This window comes from Coenobita brevimanus, chromosome 8, assembly GCF_032717465.1.
Source record: "Coenobita brevimanus isolate Jiangsu-jjx chromosome 8, ASM3271746v2, whole genome shotgun sequence".
Lineage (NCBI taxonomy): Eukaryota > Metazoa > Arthropoda > Malacostraca > Decapoda > Coenobitidae > Coenobita > Coenobita brevimanus.
Window position 1 is genome coordinate 34,835,593 of NC_136961.1, and position 16,734 is coordinate 34,852,326.

Genomic DNA, 16,734 nt, shown 5'->3' on the forward strand with positions numbered 1-16,734 from the left:
GATGATGGGCACCCCCACCTACCATATCCAAAGGTTATAAATGAAGACAGTATGAGAAAATCCAGTAAAAGGGGAAAAACACATATTATGCTTCTCACCAACTTGCTTAGAGATGTTTACGTAAATTCAGGTAGGTGATTTTGGGCTCTGTCAAACTGGCAGAAGAATGGTTTTGCTCTCTCTCTCTCTCTCTCTCTCTCTCTCTCTCTCTCTCTCTCTCTCTCTCTCTCTCTCTCTCTCTCTCTCTCTCTATTTCTCTCTCTCCTGTTACTTCTGTTTCTCATATTCATTTTCGAGTCACATCCAAAGCTTATAAAAGGAAAGAAGGAAAAATTAAGTGACATAGTAAGTACACAAGGGATACCGTAGTTTTGATTGCCTCACTCTCTCTTTCTCTCACCTGAGGTCAGTCTGTCCAGAAGTGTCCTGGCGTTCCTGATTTAGCTACCTGTACTTGCCTGTTGTGAGAATTACATTGAGTTTGGTGATCTGTGATATAATTGTGCTTGTGTGTTGTAGTGACCTGTAATAGTGTTGTGCTAGATCTCTGTGACAATGTTGTGATAGTGTGTTTAGTGACCTGTGATAGTTTGTGCCTGTGACTTTTGATAGTGTTCTGCTAGTGTGTAGTAGTGACCTCTGATACCCTTGTGTGATTTTGTGTGTGATGGCTTCCCTGATGGAGAGTTGTGTCCCAGATGCAAGTTTTGAGAAGGACTACCTTGTGTTAAAGGAAGAACTTCTCAAATTAAAATGGGAGGTACAAGTTCTCGGGCAGGAGAAATCACAAATGAGGAAATCGTTGGAGGAGGTGTTGTGCAAGAGAGGGAGAAATAGACTAAATGTTGGGCACTTGTTGACAAGCGTGCAACAAACTTCACCATTAAGAAACAAGAGACAAAAACAACAAATGCATTCAACACGTTATGTGACGAATGTGAAGGGAAGGCAGAGAGGGAGGCAGAGGACGACGGTGAAAGTACTTCTCGTAGGAATCCTCAGATCAAAATGGTAAGAAAAATGTCGTCGTTGGAGACTCCCAGGTAAGATATCTAAATAGAGAAGAGTAGACTCCCCTCACTAAACAGGTGTGTCTTCCTGGGGCCAGGGTGGGTAATGTGTCAGATAAAATACAAATATCGTGAAGGATAGTGGAGACAAACTCACTGTCTGCCTTAGTGTAGGAAGCAAAGATATTGGTAGACACAGAAGTGAGGTACTGTGGCAGCAGTACAAGGATATGTTGGAGAAATTTAGGAAGAAGGGAGGGACTCCTGCAGTCCTCGGTGTTTTGTCTAGGAGGGGGATGAGGGAATGTTGAGCTGGGCAATAGGTTTTATTTGCTGCATTCAGAGGTATTGCAAAGTTAATGCAGTACCTTCCAAAGACAGCTGGGACCGGTTATAAGGACAGAGAGCTATGTAGAGTTGGGATGGGGCTCATCTTAGTAGGCAAGGAGTTACTGTTTTAGCTAGAATGATTGATAGGGAGTCAGATTTTTTTTTTTTTTTTTTGGGGGGGCGGGGGTTGAGAAATAGATGTACAGGAAGTTGCAGCAACTCCACTCAGAAATCACTGTCATCAGGTTTGAATAAATGCAGAAACATTTGTAAAAGTAAGAACAACGATTTAACCATTAATGCAGATACATCCACTCAGGCACCTCAAATTCAGCAGGCGATGAAAGAGGACACTACAAATAATTGTCATATTAGTAATCAGTTTCCTAGTTATTAACAAGAAAAGTAAATCCCAAAGTAGAGGTATAACTACTCGTAATAATCTGAAAATCTACTACACAAAGAGAAGGAGTTTGCATAATAAAATGGATTAACTGAAGGCTTTAGTTTGTACAGGGAAAATGGACATTGCCATTATTAGTGGAACTTGGATGAATACAGACACTCGAGAATTTTTAGTAAAATATCAAATAAAGAGTAATAATATGTTTCTGTCAAACTGTCTGTGAAGGAAGAGGGTAGGGTAGCTATTTATGTAAGGGATTCATCAAACTGTCACAATAAAGACAAAGTTAAAGTATACCTGTGTAAGGACACGGAAAGTGTCTGGGTTGAAATTAGTAAAGACAAGGAGAAATTAGTCTTAAGAGCTATTTCTACATCTCCATAATTAAAGCAGATAGTAAATACTTTTGGGGGGAAATTGGAAAGCGTCAGAGTCCACTTTAGTAATAACTGTAGGGGGATCTGAACCTACCAAGGATACGTTGGCAAAATCAGATGGGGGATGCAGGGTCAGAGTAATTTCAATGGGTAGTATAGGATAATTTCCTTTATCAGTTTATCAGGAAGCCAATCAGAGGTAACAATATACTACAGTAGATATGGATTTATCTAATAAAGAAAATGTCATTAGTGATATAGGAGTTGGTGGACAACTTAGTAAAAGTGATCATCAAGAAATTAAGTTCAATAATATTTGGAAAGTTTGTTGTTCTGAAAATCCCTCGACCATTCCTAATTTTCGCCAAGGAGATTTTAATTGATTAAGCGCTTGCCTTAGAATTGTATTCCATGGGGAGACTAGATACTTTAGGGAGAGCCAGGACATTGAGGAACCCCAGGTCATACGAGAGGGGCAGGAAAAGGGTGGAAATGTATGCCAGATTACTGGGGAAGGTCAGGTCATAGGTGAGGGACAGGGTAAAAGTGGGAGTATAGTTCAGGATATAGAGATTAATTCAGGTTCGGTACCAAGCAGCTATTCAGCCAGAGAGAAATGTGAGTTAGTAAATAAAATACACATAGGCCAAGATAGATATATATATATCCCTTCAAAACCGTTTAGAACGAATAATTCAGAACGAAAATGATTATACAACAGATTAAGACAATTCATAGACTAAAGGAAAGGAATATATATAAAAATAAAAACCTGGAGAGGAATACTTATGTAACCGGTACGAGATTTTGAACAGAGAAGTAAAGAGGGAGATACGGAAAGCATAGCGAGGTTATGAAATTAAGGTTGCTAGTGAATCGAAAGAAAATCACAAGGGTATTTACTAAATGTACTGTACAGTACTAAAAATAAAGATAGGATAGGACCTCTCAAAACAGATTCAGGTAACATTACCAATGAAAATAAAGACATGAGCTCTATCCTAAGTAAATATATCGTATCAGTATTTACCAAGGAAAATATCAACCTGGTCCCTCAAGCAGCAAATATATCCGACGATAACACGGGAAATATTCTTAGTAAAAAAAAAAAAAAAACATTAGTAAGGATGACGTATTGAAAAAAAAAAAGTTAAAACTTCAAAAATCGCCATGTCCGGACGATATACTGTATATACAAAAATGATGAAGGGAACCAGAGAAGAGTTATGTCAGCCACTTTTAACATTATTGAATGATTTTTCAAATTCAGGAGAAGTTCCAGAGGCGTGGAAGACAGCAAACGTGGTGCCCATTAAAAAAGAAAGAAAGAAAAAAAAAAGGTGATAAAGCAGCTGCGCCGAATTATTGTCCGATAAGTCTTACGTCTACAGTAGGAAAAATGCTAGAGCCAATTTTGGCAAATAACATTAGGGAACCCTTAGAAAGATTTAATCTTATAAACGAAAGTCAACAAGGATTCAGGCAAGGGCGATTCTGCCTCACAAACTTGCTGTCATTCTTCTTGGAGGTCAGTGAGGCGGTAGGTAGCGATAAAGCTTGCGATATTATTATATCTGAACTTTGATAAGGCTTATGATAGGGTCCCACACAAAAAGCTAATTAAAAAGGTTCTAGCACACGGTATAGACAGCGATTTCTTAAATGGATGGAAGCCTGACTGAACAGACGAAAGCAGAGAACATTAATAAATGGAGCTAAGTCAGACTGGAGATTAGTAACTAGCTGCGAAACACAGGGATCAATTCTTGGACCCTTATTATTTATTGTATATATAAATGATCTAGACTTTGGAATCACTAGCAGTATTAGCAAATTCGCCCGACGATACAAAAATAGGGCGTATCATTAACTCGACTGACGAATGCCTTAACTTTTAAAAGGACCTTGACGTACTGTTCAAATGGTCTAAAACTTGGCAAATGGAATTTAACGTTGAAAAATGCAAAGTACTTAACGTAGGCAAAACTACTGGAGCTACTAAATACAACTCATGTAACAAAGAAGTAAGAAAAAAGGAATCCAAGAGAGATCTAGGAGTTATGGTTAGTAAAGACCTCAAACCAAGGCAACAGTGTATTAATATGAAAAATAAAGCAAATAGGGTCCTAGGATATATTTCGTGAAGCGTGAGCAATAGGATTACAAAAGTAATATTGAAACTATATCTAGCATTAGTAAGGTCACATTTAGAATACGCCGTGCAAATTTGGTGTCCATACTACAGAATGGATGTAAATTCGTTAGAGAATGTACAAAGAAGAATTACAAAAATGATACATTCTACTCGGAACTTTTTGTATGACGACAAACTAAAAAGACTACATCTGTACTCACTAGAGAAGCGTAGAGTAAGGGGGCACTCATCGAGGTGTTTAAGTGGATGAAGGGGATAAATAAGGTAGATATTAGCAAGGTACTTCAAGTGAGCATACAGGATACAACTACAAGTTCTGATCTGAAACTAGATAAATTCCGTTTCAGTAAGGAAATAGGTAGAAATTAGTTTGGCAATAGAGTAGCAGACGAGTGGAATAAGCTGCCTAGTAATGTTGCTGCCCCTTCCATTGAAAGTTTCAAGCACACGTTAGATAAGCATATGACAAATAAAGGGGTGGGTATGATACACAGAAAAAAAATCTTGTAACCAGTACTAATTCATTATTTTTCCTCTCCAGGTTACACAATGATATTCTCTTATTCTCTTTTCAAACCATCGTATAAAACGTCCACGCCAGTTTCTCTATACTGCGTGATATTCCTTCTGACTTTTTCCTGCTGGCTTCAGTTAGTGAGTTGGGGGGGGAGGAGAGATTTTTTTTTTTTATATCGTCTCACTCTAGTACTCCAGTTACTCTTTTAGGAGCTGCCTAGCATGGGCCAGTTTGCCTAATGCAGTTATCCTCTCTTCTTATCCTCTTCTTCTTCTTTTTCTTCTTCTTCTCCTCTCTCTCTCTCTCTCTCTCTCTCAGATTAGCAGTGGAGACGCAATTGGAATGAAATTTCGGCGCTAATATGGGCCCATCGCGATATTATCGGTTGATATAAGGCAATGATGGTGATGATGATGGAAGGGGAAACCTTGCATTGTGATCTCACGTGTTGAAAAATGCATTTCAAATTGTTGAAGTCAGAAGAACGAAGAAAGCGAAGCACAACAAAATAGTTTTCAGGCTATGTCGTCTGTTGTGTAATATACTGTAGATAAAGCAAATCGTTGGCTTTTTAATCGTCGATTATCGTGATACGCCTCTATATATATATATATATATATATATATATATATATATATATATATATATATATATATATATATATATATATATATATATATATAATTTGGTTTTACGCCCGGTATCCCCGAAGAGCTAAGGCGTTGCCCCTGGGTAGACGACTTTTGGGCTGGAGCATATAGCATTTTATGACCGGATGCCCTTCCTGATGTCTACCAATGACCCTTGGGTGGATTGGATCCTCCAACCCTTCAGTCAGAGCGGGGCGATCTAACCCACTGAACCACAGTTGCTACATATATATATATATATATATATATATATATAATCATTATCAGCCGTTTGAGTATCCACTGCAGGACCGGCCTATTCCGACCCAAATCGGGAGATACAGCCAATGTATCTTTACCAAGTGGCTTAGGCTGTCTGGTAGAGATTGTATGTAGGGTGAGAAGTGCTTGTAAGTGTAATTGTTGTGTTAGAGTGGCTTTGGATGTGTGTGTAGTTTGAACCAAGTGTAATCGGCCCGCGCAAGCCGACTGGGTGCAAACATACTTTATAGTAAGCGACATTGGTTCAACCACAGCACCCCTTGTGTCCGCCAATGCAGTACGTGGCCGGGTGAGCACTCCCAAAGTTTATTACCCCAGCGGGGCGCGAACCCTGGCTCACCCGTGTACGAAACGCACATTCTACCACTGTACCGCAGGGTCTCTCTCTCTCTCTCTCTCTCTCTCTCTACTCGTATACTGTATCTATCTATCTATCTATCTATATATCTATTTATATATATATATATATATATATATATATATATATATATATATATATATACATATACTGTATATATAGATATATATAAATATCTGTCTATCTATCTATCAATCTATTTATCTATGTATATATATATATATATATATATATATATATATATATATATATATCAATCAACAAATCCTACGTTGCCCCATGAGGAGCGTAGAAGCCCGGGGCTAGGCAGTTGGTTCTGACATTTAAGATGAGAGTGACCAGCCTCACTCATCCCTGAGTGGCATTATATGAGCAATAAAGCCCAGTTATCCCCTGGATATAAACCTTCACCAGTTCAATCCGACTGGAGCACAATAATTACCCACTAAACCACCAGGTGCCAAAATTTGGTTATATGGTTACCACCCAGCATAGTAAATGGTTTCCTGGTGTACAGGAAACCATTTGGCTTGTCACTCAGTGTAGAGTCACCCACAGGCAGAAGGGAGAGGAAAGAATGAAGGAATGAAAGATAGAAGAGGGAGTGTAAAGTCACCCCTAGGCAGAAGGAAGAGAAAAGAAATGAAGGAAAAAAAGACAGAAGAAGATGGAAGGAAACAAGGATGGAGGAGAGGACAGGGCAGACACCCGAGAGCAGCACTACATTGAGTGAGTGGATGGTGGGGGGCCCCCACCTACCTTAATATATATATATATATATATATATATATATATATATATATATATATATATATATATATATATATATATATATATATATATATATATATATATATATATATATTATATTTATTTATGCGTCTCGACTGCTAGTCTGAGAGAGAGAGAGAGAGAGAGAGAGAGAGAGAGAGAGAGAGAGAGAGAGAGAGAGATTAAATTAGGTAGTAGAGTTGAATGTGCCCATAAGGTTGGTCTAACGTCTATTCACACATATTTTAAGATATTGTACTTATTTCCCCGGGAAAAAAGTTACACAGTTTAAAAAATAAATCTTCATGAGACTCCGAAATGTGTAGCACTCTGAAAAAATAAATAACTAAAAGGAAATGATATTTATCTGCTATCACTTTTTAACTGTGCATGTGGTATTGCCAAACAATGTACGGGACTAAAAGAAGACTTCTGTCAGTGAAGCAGGTGAATACATTTTTTTTTTTTTTTTTCTTTTACGTACCCATAAGTTACTGAGTGAGAGGACGGCGGTGACAGTGAAGACACTGGGTGTGTTGATGCACGAGGTGGTGTTGGGCCGGGAATACCGCGCCCATTTCTCGAACAGACCAGACTCCACCACATCTTCAAACCTGTCCAACAATTTAGCACCATCAGGATGATCGCATCATCATCATCATCATCTTCACTGATCATCATAATTATCACTGACAATCTTTCCCATCGTAATAAGCGGCACATTAATCAGCATCGTCACCTAACTTTTTTGTACTATGATGATATAACGTGAATTCTATTTTTGCTGCTGTCGGACGATCACATGCAGCTAAAGAAGGATATTTAGCAGTGAGGATCTTCCGTGAAGTTTTCATCTCACCTTTACAATAGGAGCATTCACAAACTCCCAAAACTTGTCAATCTTCACCTGATAACTTAAAACCGATTACTTATATTCCAAGCCATGTCTTACAATATTAATCAAATAACACTTTCAGACATATATGTCTATATATAATACTAACATGAAGGCGTTTGGATGCAAAATATTTATAGGAATCAGATAAAGACTGAACGCACACACCCGTTCAAAGTTTTATTGTTGTCTTTCTGGAAACATTGGTACTTGAGATTTCCGTTGGCGGCTTCGCCTTCGTATGATTTCGGCTTCAGAAATGCGTTTATATATATATATATATATATATATATATATATATATATATATATATATATATATATATATATATATATATATATATACACACACACACAGAGAGAGAGATAACGTATAGTCGGTACATTCCCTTTAGCATTTGCCAGATGAAACATTACGCTCACAGATAACTAAATGTAAAGCGTTTCAAATTAAACATGCAGCAAGAATGCCAATAGACCACTTGCCGTTTTTTGCATTCTAATAACTGTTCTGCAGTACAGTATTTTACTTAGTAGATCATATTTAGAAAACTGGTATAATGACCAAACATTACAGTACTGAAGAATTTATGTACTCATCATTACTAAATATTATGGAAGAGATTTTGGAAAATATATGGCCGTGCGAGCAGGGAGTAGTTGACCGAGTGCCGAATTAAATAACAAGGCGATCACTGGACCTCCTGAGTTTGTGAATGCGCCAATTTGAAATGATTCTCATAAGGTGCTGAAAACCGTCCGAATTTAACAAGAGCAAGATTAAAATGTAGAATCGAAGTGAAAATGTGTAAGTTTTATCTCACTGTTTTAAATGACATTGTTAGCCTCAAGAAACAACAGGAAAGAGAATCAGAAATGCAGGAGAACCATCATGAGAGTGCCTTAAGAATTACACCTGATACCCAGTATAATATCACCTGTGCCTTTATAATTACCTGCTCCATCCCACAAACGGTAACATCCACACTTTAAGGCTCTGCCAGTTTACTAACAACTTCATATAAGCGCAGACTCTTTAGTTCATTCTTGCCACATTAAGACATCATTCTCTCTTTCTCTCTCTCTCTCTCTCCCAGTTGCTCATCTGAGGTCAGTCTCAGTTGCTCACCTGAGGTCAGTCTGTTCAGACGTCTCCTGGCGTTCCTAATTTGCCTAGCTGTACTCCGTTGTGAGAATTGTCAACGAATTAGTGACCTGTTATAGTAATGTGCTAATGTGTTGCAGTGACACCTGATAGTGATGTTCTAGAGACCTGTGATATTGTTGTGCTTGTGTGTTGTAGGGACCTGTGATTGTGATGTGCTAGTGTGTTCTAGTGATCTGTGGTAATGTTGTACAAGTGTGTTCTAGTATTTGTGTGCTTGATGGCTTCCTCTACGAAGGTTGTGTCCTCACTGCAAGTTTTGAGGAAGACTACCTTGAGTTAAAGGAAGAACTTCTCAAATTAAAAAGGGAGATACAAGTTCTCAGGAAGGAGAAGTCACAAATGAGGAAATTGTTGGAGATCTTGGATGAGAGAAAGGAAAAGGCTGAAGGTTGGACACTCGTTCACAAAGGTGCAACAAAGTTCATGCTCAAGAAACAACAGGAGACAAAACCACAAATGTATTCGACATATTATGTGACGAATGTGAAGGGAAGGCATTGAGGGAAGTGGAGGAAGAGGATGACGAGAGTACTTGCTATAGAAATCCTGAGATCAAGAAAGGTAAGAAAAATTTTGTCATTGTTGAAGACTCCCAGGTAAGATATCTAAACAGAGCAGTGTATACGCCACTCACTAAAATATGTGTGTCTTCCGAGGGGTCAGGGTGGGTATGTGTTACGAAAAATTTCAAATATCGTGAAGGACAGTGAAGACAAACCCACTGTCTGCCTCAGTGTAGGAGGCAACGATACCATTAGGCGTAGGAGTGAGGTGCTGTGGCAGTAGTGCAAGGATATGTTGGAGAAGGTTAGGGAGAGGGAAGGGACCCCTGTTGCACTTGGTGTTTTGCCTAGGAGGGGGATTGGGAGGGAATGGTTGAGCAGGGCGATAGGTTATAAGTGCCGTCTTCAAAGGAATTACAAAGTTGATGCAATACCTCTCATAGACATCTGAGACCGGTTTTAAGGACGGAGTGCCATGTATAGTTGCGATGGGACTCAGTAGGCAGAGAGTTATAGCTAGAATGACAGACAGGGATCCAGAGTTTTTTTTTTTTCGAATTTGAAAGTAAGAAGTACAGGAAGGTGTAACAATTCAACTCTGAAATTATTATCATCAGGTTTGGATAGATGCATCGAGACTTGCAAAGATACTGAGAACAGTTTAGTCATTAGCGTAGATACATCCACTCAAGCACCTCAAAATGAGCAGGCGATGATAGAGGACAGAACAAACGATGACAGACGAGCCATGAATGACAGTACAAAAACTGTTGTGTTAGTTGTGTAAGGAGTTCCCCAGTTATAGACAAAATAAAAATGTAAATCTCAAAGTAATAAACTTCGCGAACATCAGAAGTTTACGTAATAAAATGGATGAACTGAGAGCTTTCCTTTGTACAGAGAAATTATACATCGCCGTTACTAGTGAAACTTGGATGAATACAGACACTTGAGAATTTTTAGCAAATATCAGATAAAGATCTAAATATTTTAGTGTCAAACCGTCTGCGAAGAAAGAGGGAGGGTAGCTATTTATGCAAAGGATTCATTAAGCAATTACATTAAATCCAACATTAAAGTAAATAGGGACACTGAAAGTGTCTGGGTTGAAATTGGTAACAACAGGGAGAAATTAGTCTTTTGAGATATTTACAGATCTCTAAAATTAAGTAGAGCAGATCGTAAATACCTTTAGGAGGAAATTAGGAAAGTGTCACAGTCCAGCTTAGTAATAATTGTAGGGGACCTAAACCTGCCAAGGATAGATTGGCAAAACCAGATGAGGGATGTAGAGTCAGAGGACTTTCTTGAGGTAATACAGGATAATTTCCTTTATCAGTATACAAGGAAGCCCACCAAAGGTAATGATATACTAGATTAGGTTTAATCTAATAAAGAAAACGTCATTAGCGATATAGAAGTTGGTGCGCGACTTGGTAAAAACGATAATGAAGAAATTAAGTTCAAATTAATTTGGCTTCTCTGTTCTGAAAACCACTTGACCGTTCCTTATTTTCGTCTAGGAAATTTTGATGGATCAAGAGTTTATTTTAGAACCGTAATCAATGGGGGGACAAGTTACTTAAGGGACAGCCAGGTCAGTGGGAACCCCAAGTCATAAGTAAGGGACAGGAAATGGGTGGGAATGTACGCCAGGTCACTGGGGAAGCTCAGGTCTTAAGGACAAGCTATAGGTGGGCGTGCAGTTCAGGTAACAGAGATTTGCTCATGTACGGTACCAAGCAGCCGTTCGGTCAATGAGAATTATAATGTGTTAAGAAATATACAGAGGCCAAGATAGATATGTCCCTTCAAAACCGTTTAGAACGAATGTCAGGACCAAGATGGTTAAACAAGATATTAAAATCTCTCACAGGCCAAAGGAAAGGAATATACAGAAAAGTAAAAAGTGAAGAGGAACTCTTACGTAACCGTTACGCGATTTTGAACAGCAAAGTGAAGAGGGAGATACTGAGAGCAAAGCGAGATTATGGAATAAAAGTTGCTAGTGAATCAAAAGAAAATCCCAACTGTTTTTTCTAAATTTACCGCACGAAAAATAAAAACAGGATAGGACCCCTCTGAACAGAATCAGGTAACATTATCAGTGACGATAAAGGAATGTGCTCTATCCTAAATATTATTTCGTATCAGTATTTACCAAGGAGTATCTAGACCTGGTTCCTCAAGACACTATTCTTAGTATAAAAACCATGACTAAGGAGGACGTATTGAAAGAAATTAATAAGTTATCTCTTCAAAGATCGCCTGGTCCGGATGATATATATATATATATATATATATATATATATATATATATATATATATATATATATATATATGCAAACATTATAAAAGAAGCCAAAGGAGAGTTATGTCAGCCACTTTTAACATTATTTAATAATTCTTTTATTTCAGGAGAATTTCCAGAGGCGTGGAAGACCGCAAACGGAGTGCCCATTGATGAAAAGGGCTATAAAACAGCAGCGTCGAACTGTCGTCCAAGAAGCCTAACGTCAATAGTAGTTGTGCAAGAATCAGTTTGGGGAAATTAGGGATAACTTTGATAGATTTAAACTTACACATGAAATTGAGCGCAGATTCGGGCAAATTGATTCTTCCTCACAAACCTGTTAATCTTCTCGGAAGTATATGAGACAGTAAATGGGGATAAAGTTTATGATATTATTTGTCTGGACTTTAGTAAAGCTTTTGATAGGGTCTCACATGAAACGCTAGATAGAAAAGTTCGAGCACACGGTATAGACGGCGATATCCTAAAATGGATTGAATCCTGGCTGAAGGACGAAAGCAAAGTGTATTAATAAATGGAACAAAGTCGGCTTACTGATTAGCATTTATCAGTTAACCACAGCGATCAGTACTCGGTCCCATGTTATTTATTATAAATATGATCTAGGCTTAGGGATCACTAGCAGTATTAGCAAATTTGCCGATGACATAAAAATAGGGTGTATCATTAACTCGACTGTAGAATGCCTTAACTTACAATAGGACCTCGATACACTGTCCAAATGGTCTAAAACTTGGCAAATGGGATTTAACGTTGACAAATGTAAAGTACTTAACGTAGACAAAACCACTGGAGATACTAAATACAACTTAGATAACCAAGAAATTAGTTAACCGAAATGCGAGAGAGATCTAGGATTTATGATTAGTAAAGATCTCAGTCCGTGACAACAGTGCATTAATGCGAGAAATAAAGCAAATAGGGTCCTTGGATTGATTTAGAGAAGCATAAGCAATAGGATATATAAAGTAATATTGCCACTTAATCTAGCATCAGTAAGGCCACATTTTGACTACGTGTCCTTAGTATAGAAAGGATATAAATTCCATACAAAATGTATAGAGAAGAATTACAAAAATGATACCTGATGTTCAGAACCTTTCATGCGAAGGCAGACTAAAAAGACATAATCTGCACTCACTAGAAGGAGTAGAGTAAGGGAGACTTAACTGAAGTGCTTAAGTGGATGAAAGGAATAAATAAGGGAAATATTAGCAAGGTACATCAAGTAAGCATACACGATACACCTAGAAGTAATGATTTCAAAACAGATAAATCCCGTTTTAGTAAGGAAATAGGTAGAAATTGGTTTGGCAGTAAAGTACTGGGCGAATGGAATAAGCTACCTGCTATTGTTTTTGCTGCCCCTTCCATTGAGAGTTTCAAGCATAGGCTAGATAAGCATATGACAAGAGGTGGCTGTAGAAAAAAATCTCATAACCAGTACTAATTCATTTTTTTTTTTCCTTTTCGTGTTACACTATGATAGTCTGTTTTTCTCCTTTCACATTTTCCTATAAAATGTGCAAGCCAGTTTTTCTGTACCGGTACTGCGTGGTGTTCCTTCTGACTTTTTCCTGCTGGCTTCGGCTGGAGGGTTTGGAGGGCGGGGGGAGAACGTTCTTCTTTGTCATCCTTATCTCATTCTTGTAGTTCAGTTACACTTGTAGGAGCTGTCTAGCATGGGCCAACCGGCCTACTGCAGTTATTCTTTCTTCTTTTGTTGTTATGTTCTCTCTCTCTCTCTCTCTCTCTCTCTCTCTCTCTCTCTCTCTCTCTCTCTCTCGGGCATTGATTCTTTAATAACATTCCTTGAAGGTCCAGTAATACAAAATTCCTGTGGCAGAGGCACAAATGAAAACCCTTACTGGCATATACAGGATGTCCCAAGATTTGATAAACTACTTTAGGTGATTTTTGGGTTGATTAGAGCAAAACAGTTTCATCAACATGGGTCCAATCATCAACTATTAATGAGCTACAGTTACTAATTACCCCTTGGGTCAGTTATCAGGGAGACCAAAAGATCATCAGTAACTGTAGTTCCGAAACTGAAAGTAACAAGAAATGGGCGCTATTTCGATATAGTATTCTTAAAGAAATTTTAAAGCAGATGACGTTATAAAATGCTAAGTATTCCAGCCATATTGTAAAAGAAATTCAACCATAAATCCTAAGTATCAAAATTCTTGCATAAGATGTAGATAACATATATTCAGAGAAGGAACTGAGGTCCACAGCAACGCTCATAGTGCTCAGAATTGGGACCGCATTCCGTCCTTTGAGTACCAATGCTATAGGGTCTCTAGATATTACTATGGCTAGATCCATTAGAAAATGCATTGAACTGAAGAAATATTTTCGACATAAATACATAAGAGGACACTGCTATGCTCCTGAAAGCGATGCTGCCAGAAACATGGGTTGGCTGCAGGAGGATGGATCACTACACCTGACTGCAATCTACATCATAAAGCTAATGAAGTTAACAGCCAAAAGGAATAAAAATAGATATATGGATAGATAGATGGGTAGATAGGGTGATATCTAATGAGGACTTAGTGTATGACAGAAATCTGGGTACGTACACGTTATTCATGGCAGGGACGAGAGGACTGTTTTTGTTAGCCATGACACCCACTAGGTACACGAAGTAGGAGCTCCGGGCCATGTAGAAGTCACACCTTCCTGAATCATAAAAATATCGCTAAGTTAATGGAACCTCCTTCAACCAGAGAACTTTTTTATTTATTATTGCTACCTCCAGGTAATATAATTCACCTTAGAGCAAACGTTTCCAAATGGACGCGTTAGATATTTTTATGTACTTATTTATTACCAGAGGTTCTTCTTACCTTAAATAAATTCGTCTGGTGGCAGAGTAAAGAAAAAAAAAAAAAAAACACCGCAGTGAAGATTTCAATAAACGTATGGCGGAGACACATGAACTTACAGCAAAACAAACATATTTGTCGATCACTTGACCTGTGTTATGCCTGAACCTGTCTGAGAAGGGTAAAGAAACGGGCGTGGTGAGGAACGAAATATGCGGGATGTGCAGGACGACTGGTGAGCGGTGGGAAGCTACGTACCCTGTACAAATGGGTGTTGCTGGATTAAGGGTTTGAGTGCAGTGACGATTTCTTCAACATATACTTCAATAATAAAAGTGTAAGGAAGGTTTATTTAAGAATTACCCCGGTAATAAAAGTGTCACGAGGAAGTTAATAAAAGATGAAAACTGGTTAAAAATTATCCCATAGGTATACGAGTAACTGAGTTAGGTGTTGCATGGTAAGGAAACGGTAAATATATATGTTAGTAATATTAGGCTGAGACCTGGGAGAAATATTCTCCTGAAGTGTATGTTGGGATATTACGTGTTAGTATATTTAGAGCGGGATTAAATATATTTACAATAATTATAATGCACAGCAATTTAAAATACTGTTGAAAGCAGACTGTTGTTGGACACAGAAATGTATATGTTTTATCAGAAGATTCAGTTTAAGTAAGACGTTTTGTAGTGAAGGGGTTTACCAAAACTACAACTAAATCCTTTAATCAAAAACGCTTTCGTGAGCTAATTAAAAATCACACCGTGGAAGCAAAACTGAAATGCAAAAGACATTGCCGTGCTGAAAGGATTAAGGTTTTCCTTGCAAATTACTCGGTGTAAAAAATACCTGAGAATAAAAGGGCACGATATATGCTTGGATTATATAATAGCCATACGGTATGCAATATATCAAAAAGTATATTTAGAAACTGCCTCAGACTGTAGCACAACCCTCTCAGGGGCCGAACCTAGAAATACCTTTGACACTGTGAATGCAGTACTGGAATCTGATTATTTAATATCAGCACTTCTGGTACCCAGCACTACATACCACTTATGTTGTATTTCCGTGGAACTTGTTCTTTGCTGTTAGTTTAGGTGTGCCTTGAAATTTAGGGAATTTGGTGCTCATCTTTTGGGACTGTGTAGAGGAGGTTGAACTCCAACTGGTTAGCTTCAGAAGCGAGTCTACATCCCTCAGTTTGCTCAAGGATACATAATATTCATGACATTAAGTTTTCTTTTTGTTTGTTTTCTGAAGTTTCACAGGACTAGTGTCTATTCCGCTTGTATTGTTGCTGCCAAGAAACTCCATCTTGTGCAAGTCTGTGGGTTTTTAAGTGTCGCAGGATATTTCATTAATAGTCATGTTTTTCTGAGAGTCCTGCAAACATGGTCACCGATCCTGCTGTTTTATACAAATGCTTGCCTAGGTTTCCGACAGAGTCTGGTATCATTTCTATCATTTTATTGCTTAAAAATACATGGTCGATATCGTGAAGCAACTTTTGTGAAGAATCCTTTTTGTGTCGACTATCTTGTGCAAAGCAGATCAAGAGAAAATGCATGATGAATCCATGGAACTGCGAAACAATTCATTTGCCTAAAACATAGGGGGAGAGAGAGAGAGAGAGAGAGAGAGAGAGAGAGAGAGAGAGAGAGAGAGAGAGAGAGAGAGCAGTGCGTAAGAATTCCGAATCGGAGCAAAAATACCAAAACGGAGCTAGATTTCCGAATCGGAACTTGATTTTTCCGAATTGGAGCTAGACTTTGAAACGGGTGGCGCTGTAACTACTTGAATTTAGGTCCTATGTGTTATGTAACTTGTTTATGTGTGTACTTGTTTGCAGTGGGATTCATTTCCCGTTATTTATTGTCATGCGCTGTATTCATCCAACAAATAAAATACATTTCTCAATTGCAAATGAAATATATATATATTGCACAAACAGTATATTGTTCATTCTATAATTTAAGTTTCTTTTAAGTCATCGTTGTGCGCTCTACGTTTTCATTTAGCCTGATGGGGTTTCTTCCCAGCCGACGGAGTTTTGGGTATGGTGAGAAGTCCATCGCTTAACATCACTTGGCTCCCATTCATTCGGCCATTGCTGCGCATAAATTTTGTAAACAACTTCTGGCAATCTTCTGCAGTCTTAGTGGTATAGACAGCCGTCTTCA

General features: G+C 38.2%; 1 protein-coding gene across 1 annotated transcript in view; it reads right to left on the bottom strand.

Moving 5' to 3' along the window:
- Nucleotides 1–1,991: 1,991 nt before the first annotated feature.
- The window catches only part of LOC145407451 (ionotropic receptor 93a-like), a 72,037-nt gene continuing 57,294 nt past the window's right edge, over nt 1,992–16,734 (bottom strand). The window contains exons 3-5 of the mRNA XM_080278383.1: nt 14,303–14,402; nt 7,320–7,449; nt 1,992–2,012 (exon numbers count right to left, since the gene is read on the bottom strand). Of these exons, the coding sequence (XP_080134509.1) occupies nt 1,992–2,012; nt 7,320–7,449; nt 14,303–14,402 (251 nt within the window). The remainder of the gene's footprint in view (nt 2,013–7,319; nt 7,450–14,302; nt 14,403–16,734) is intronic.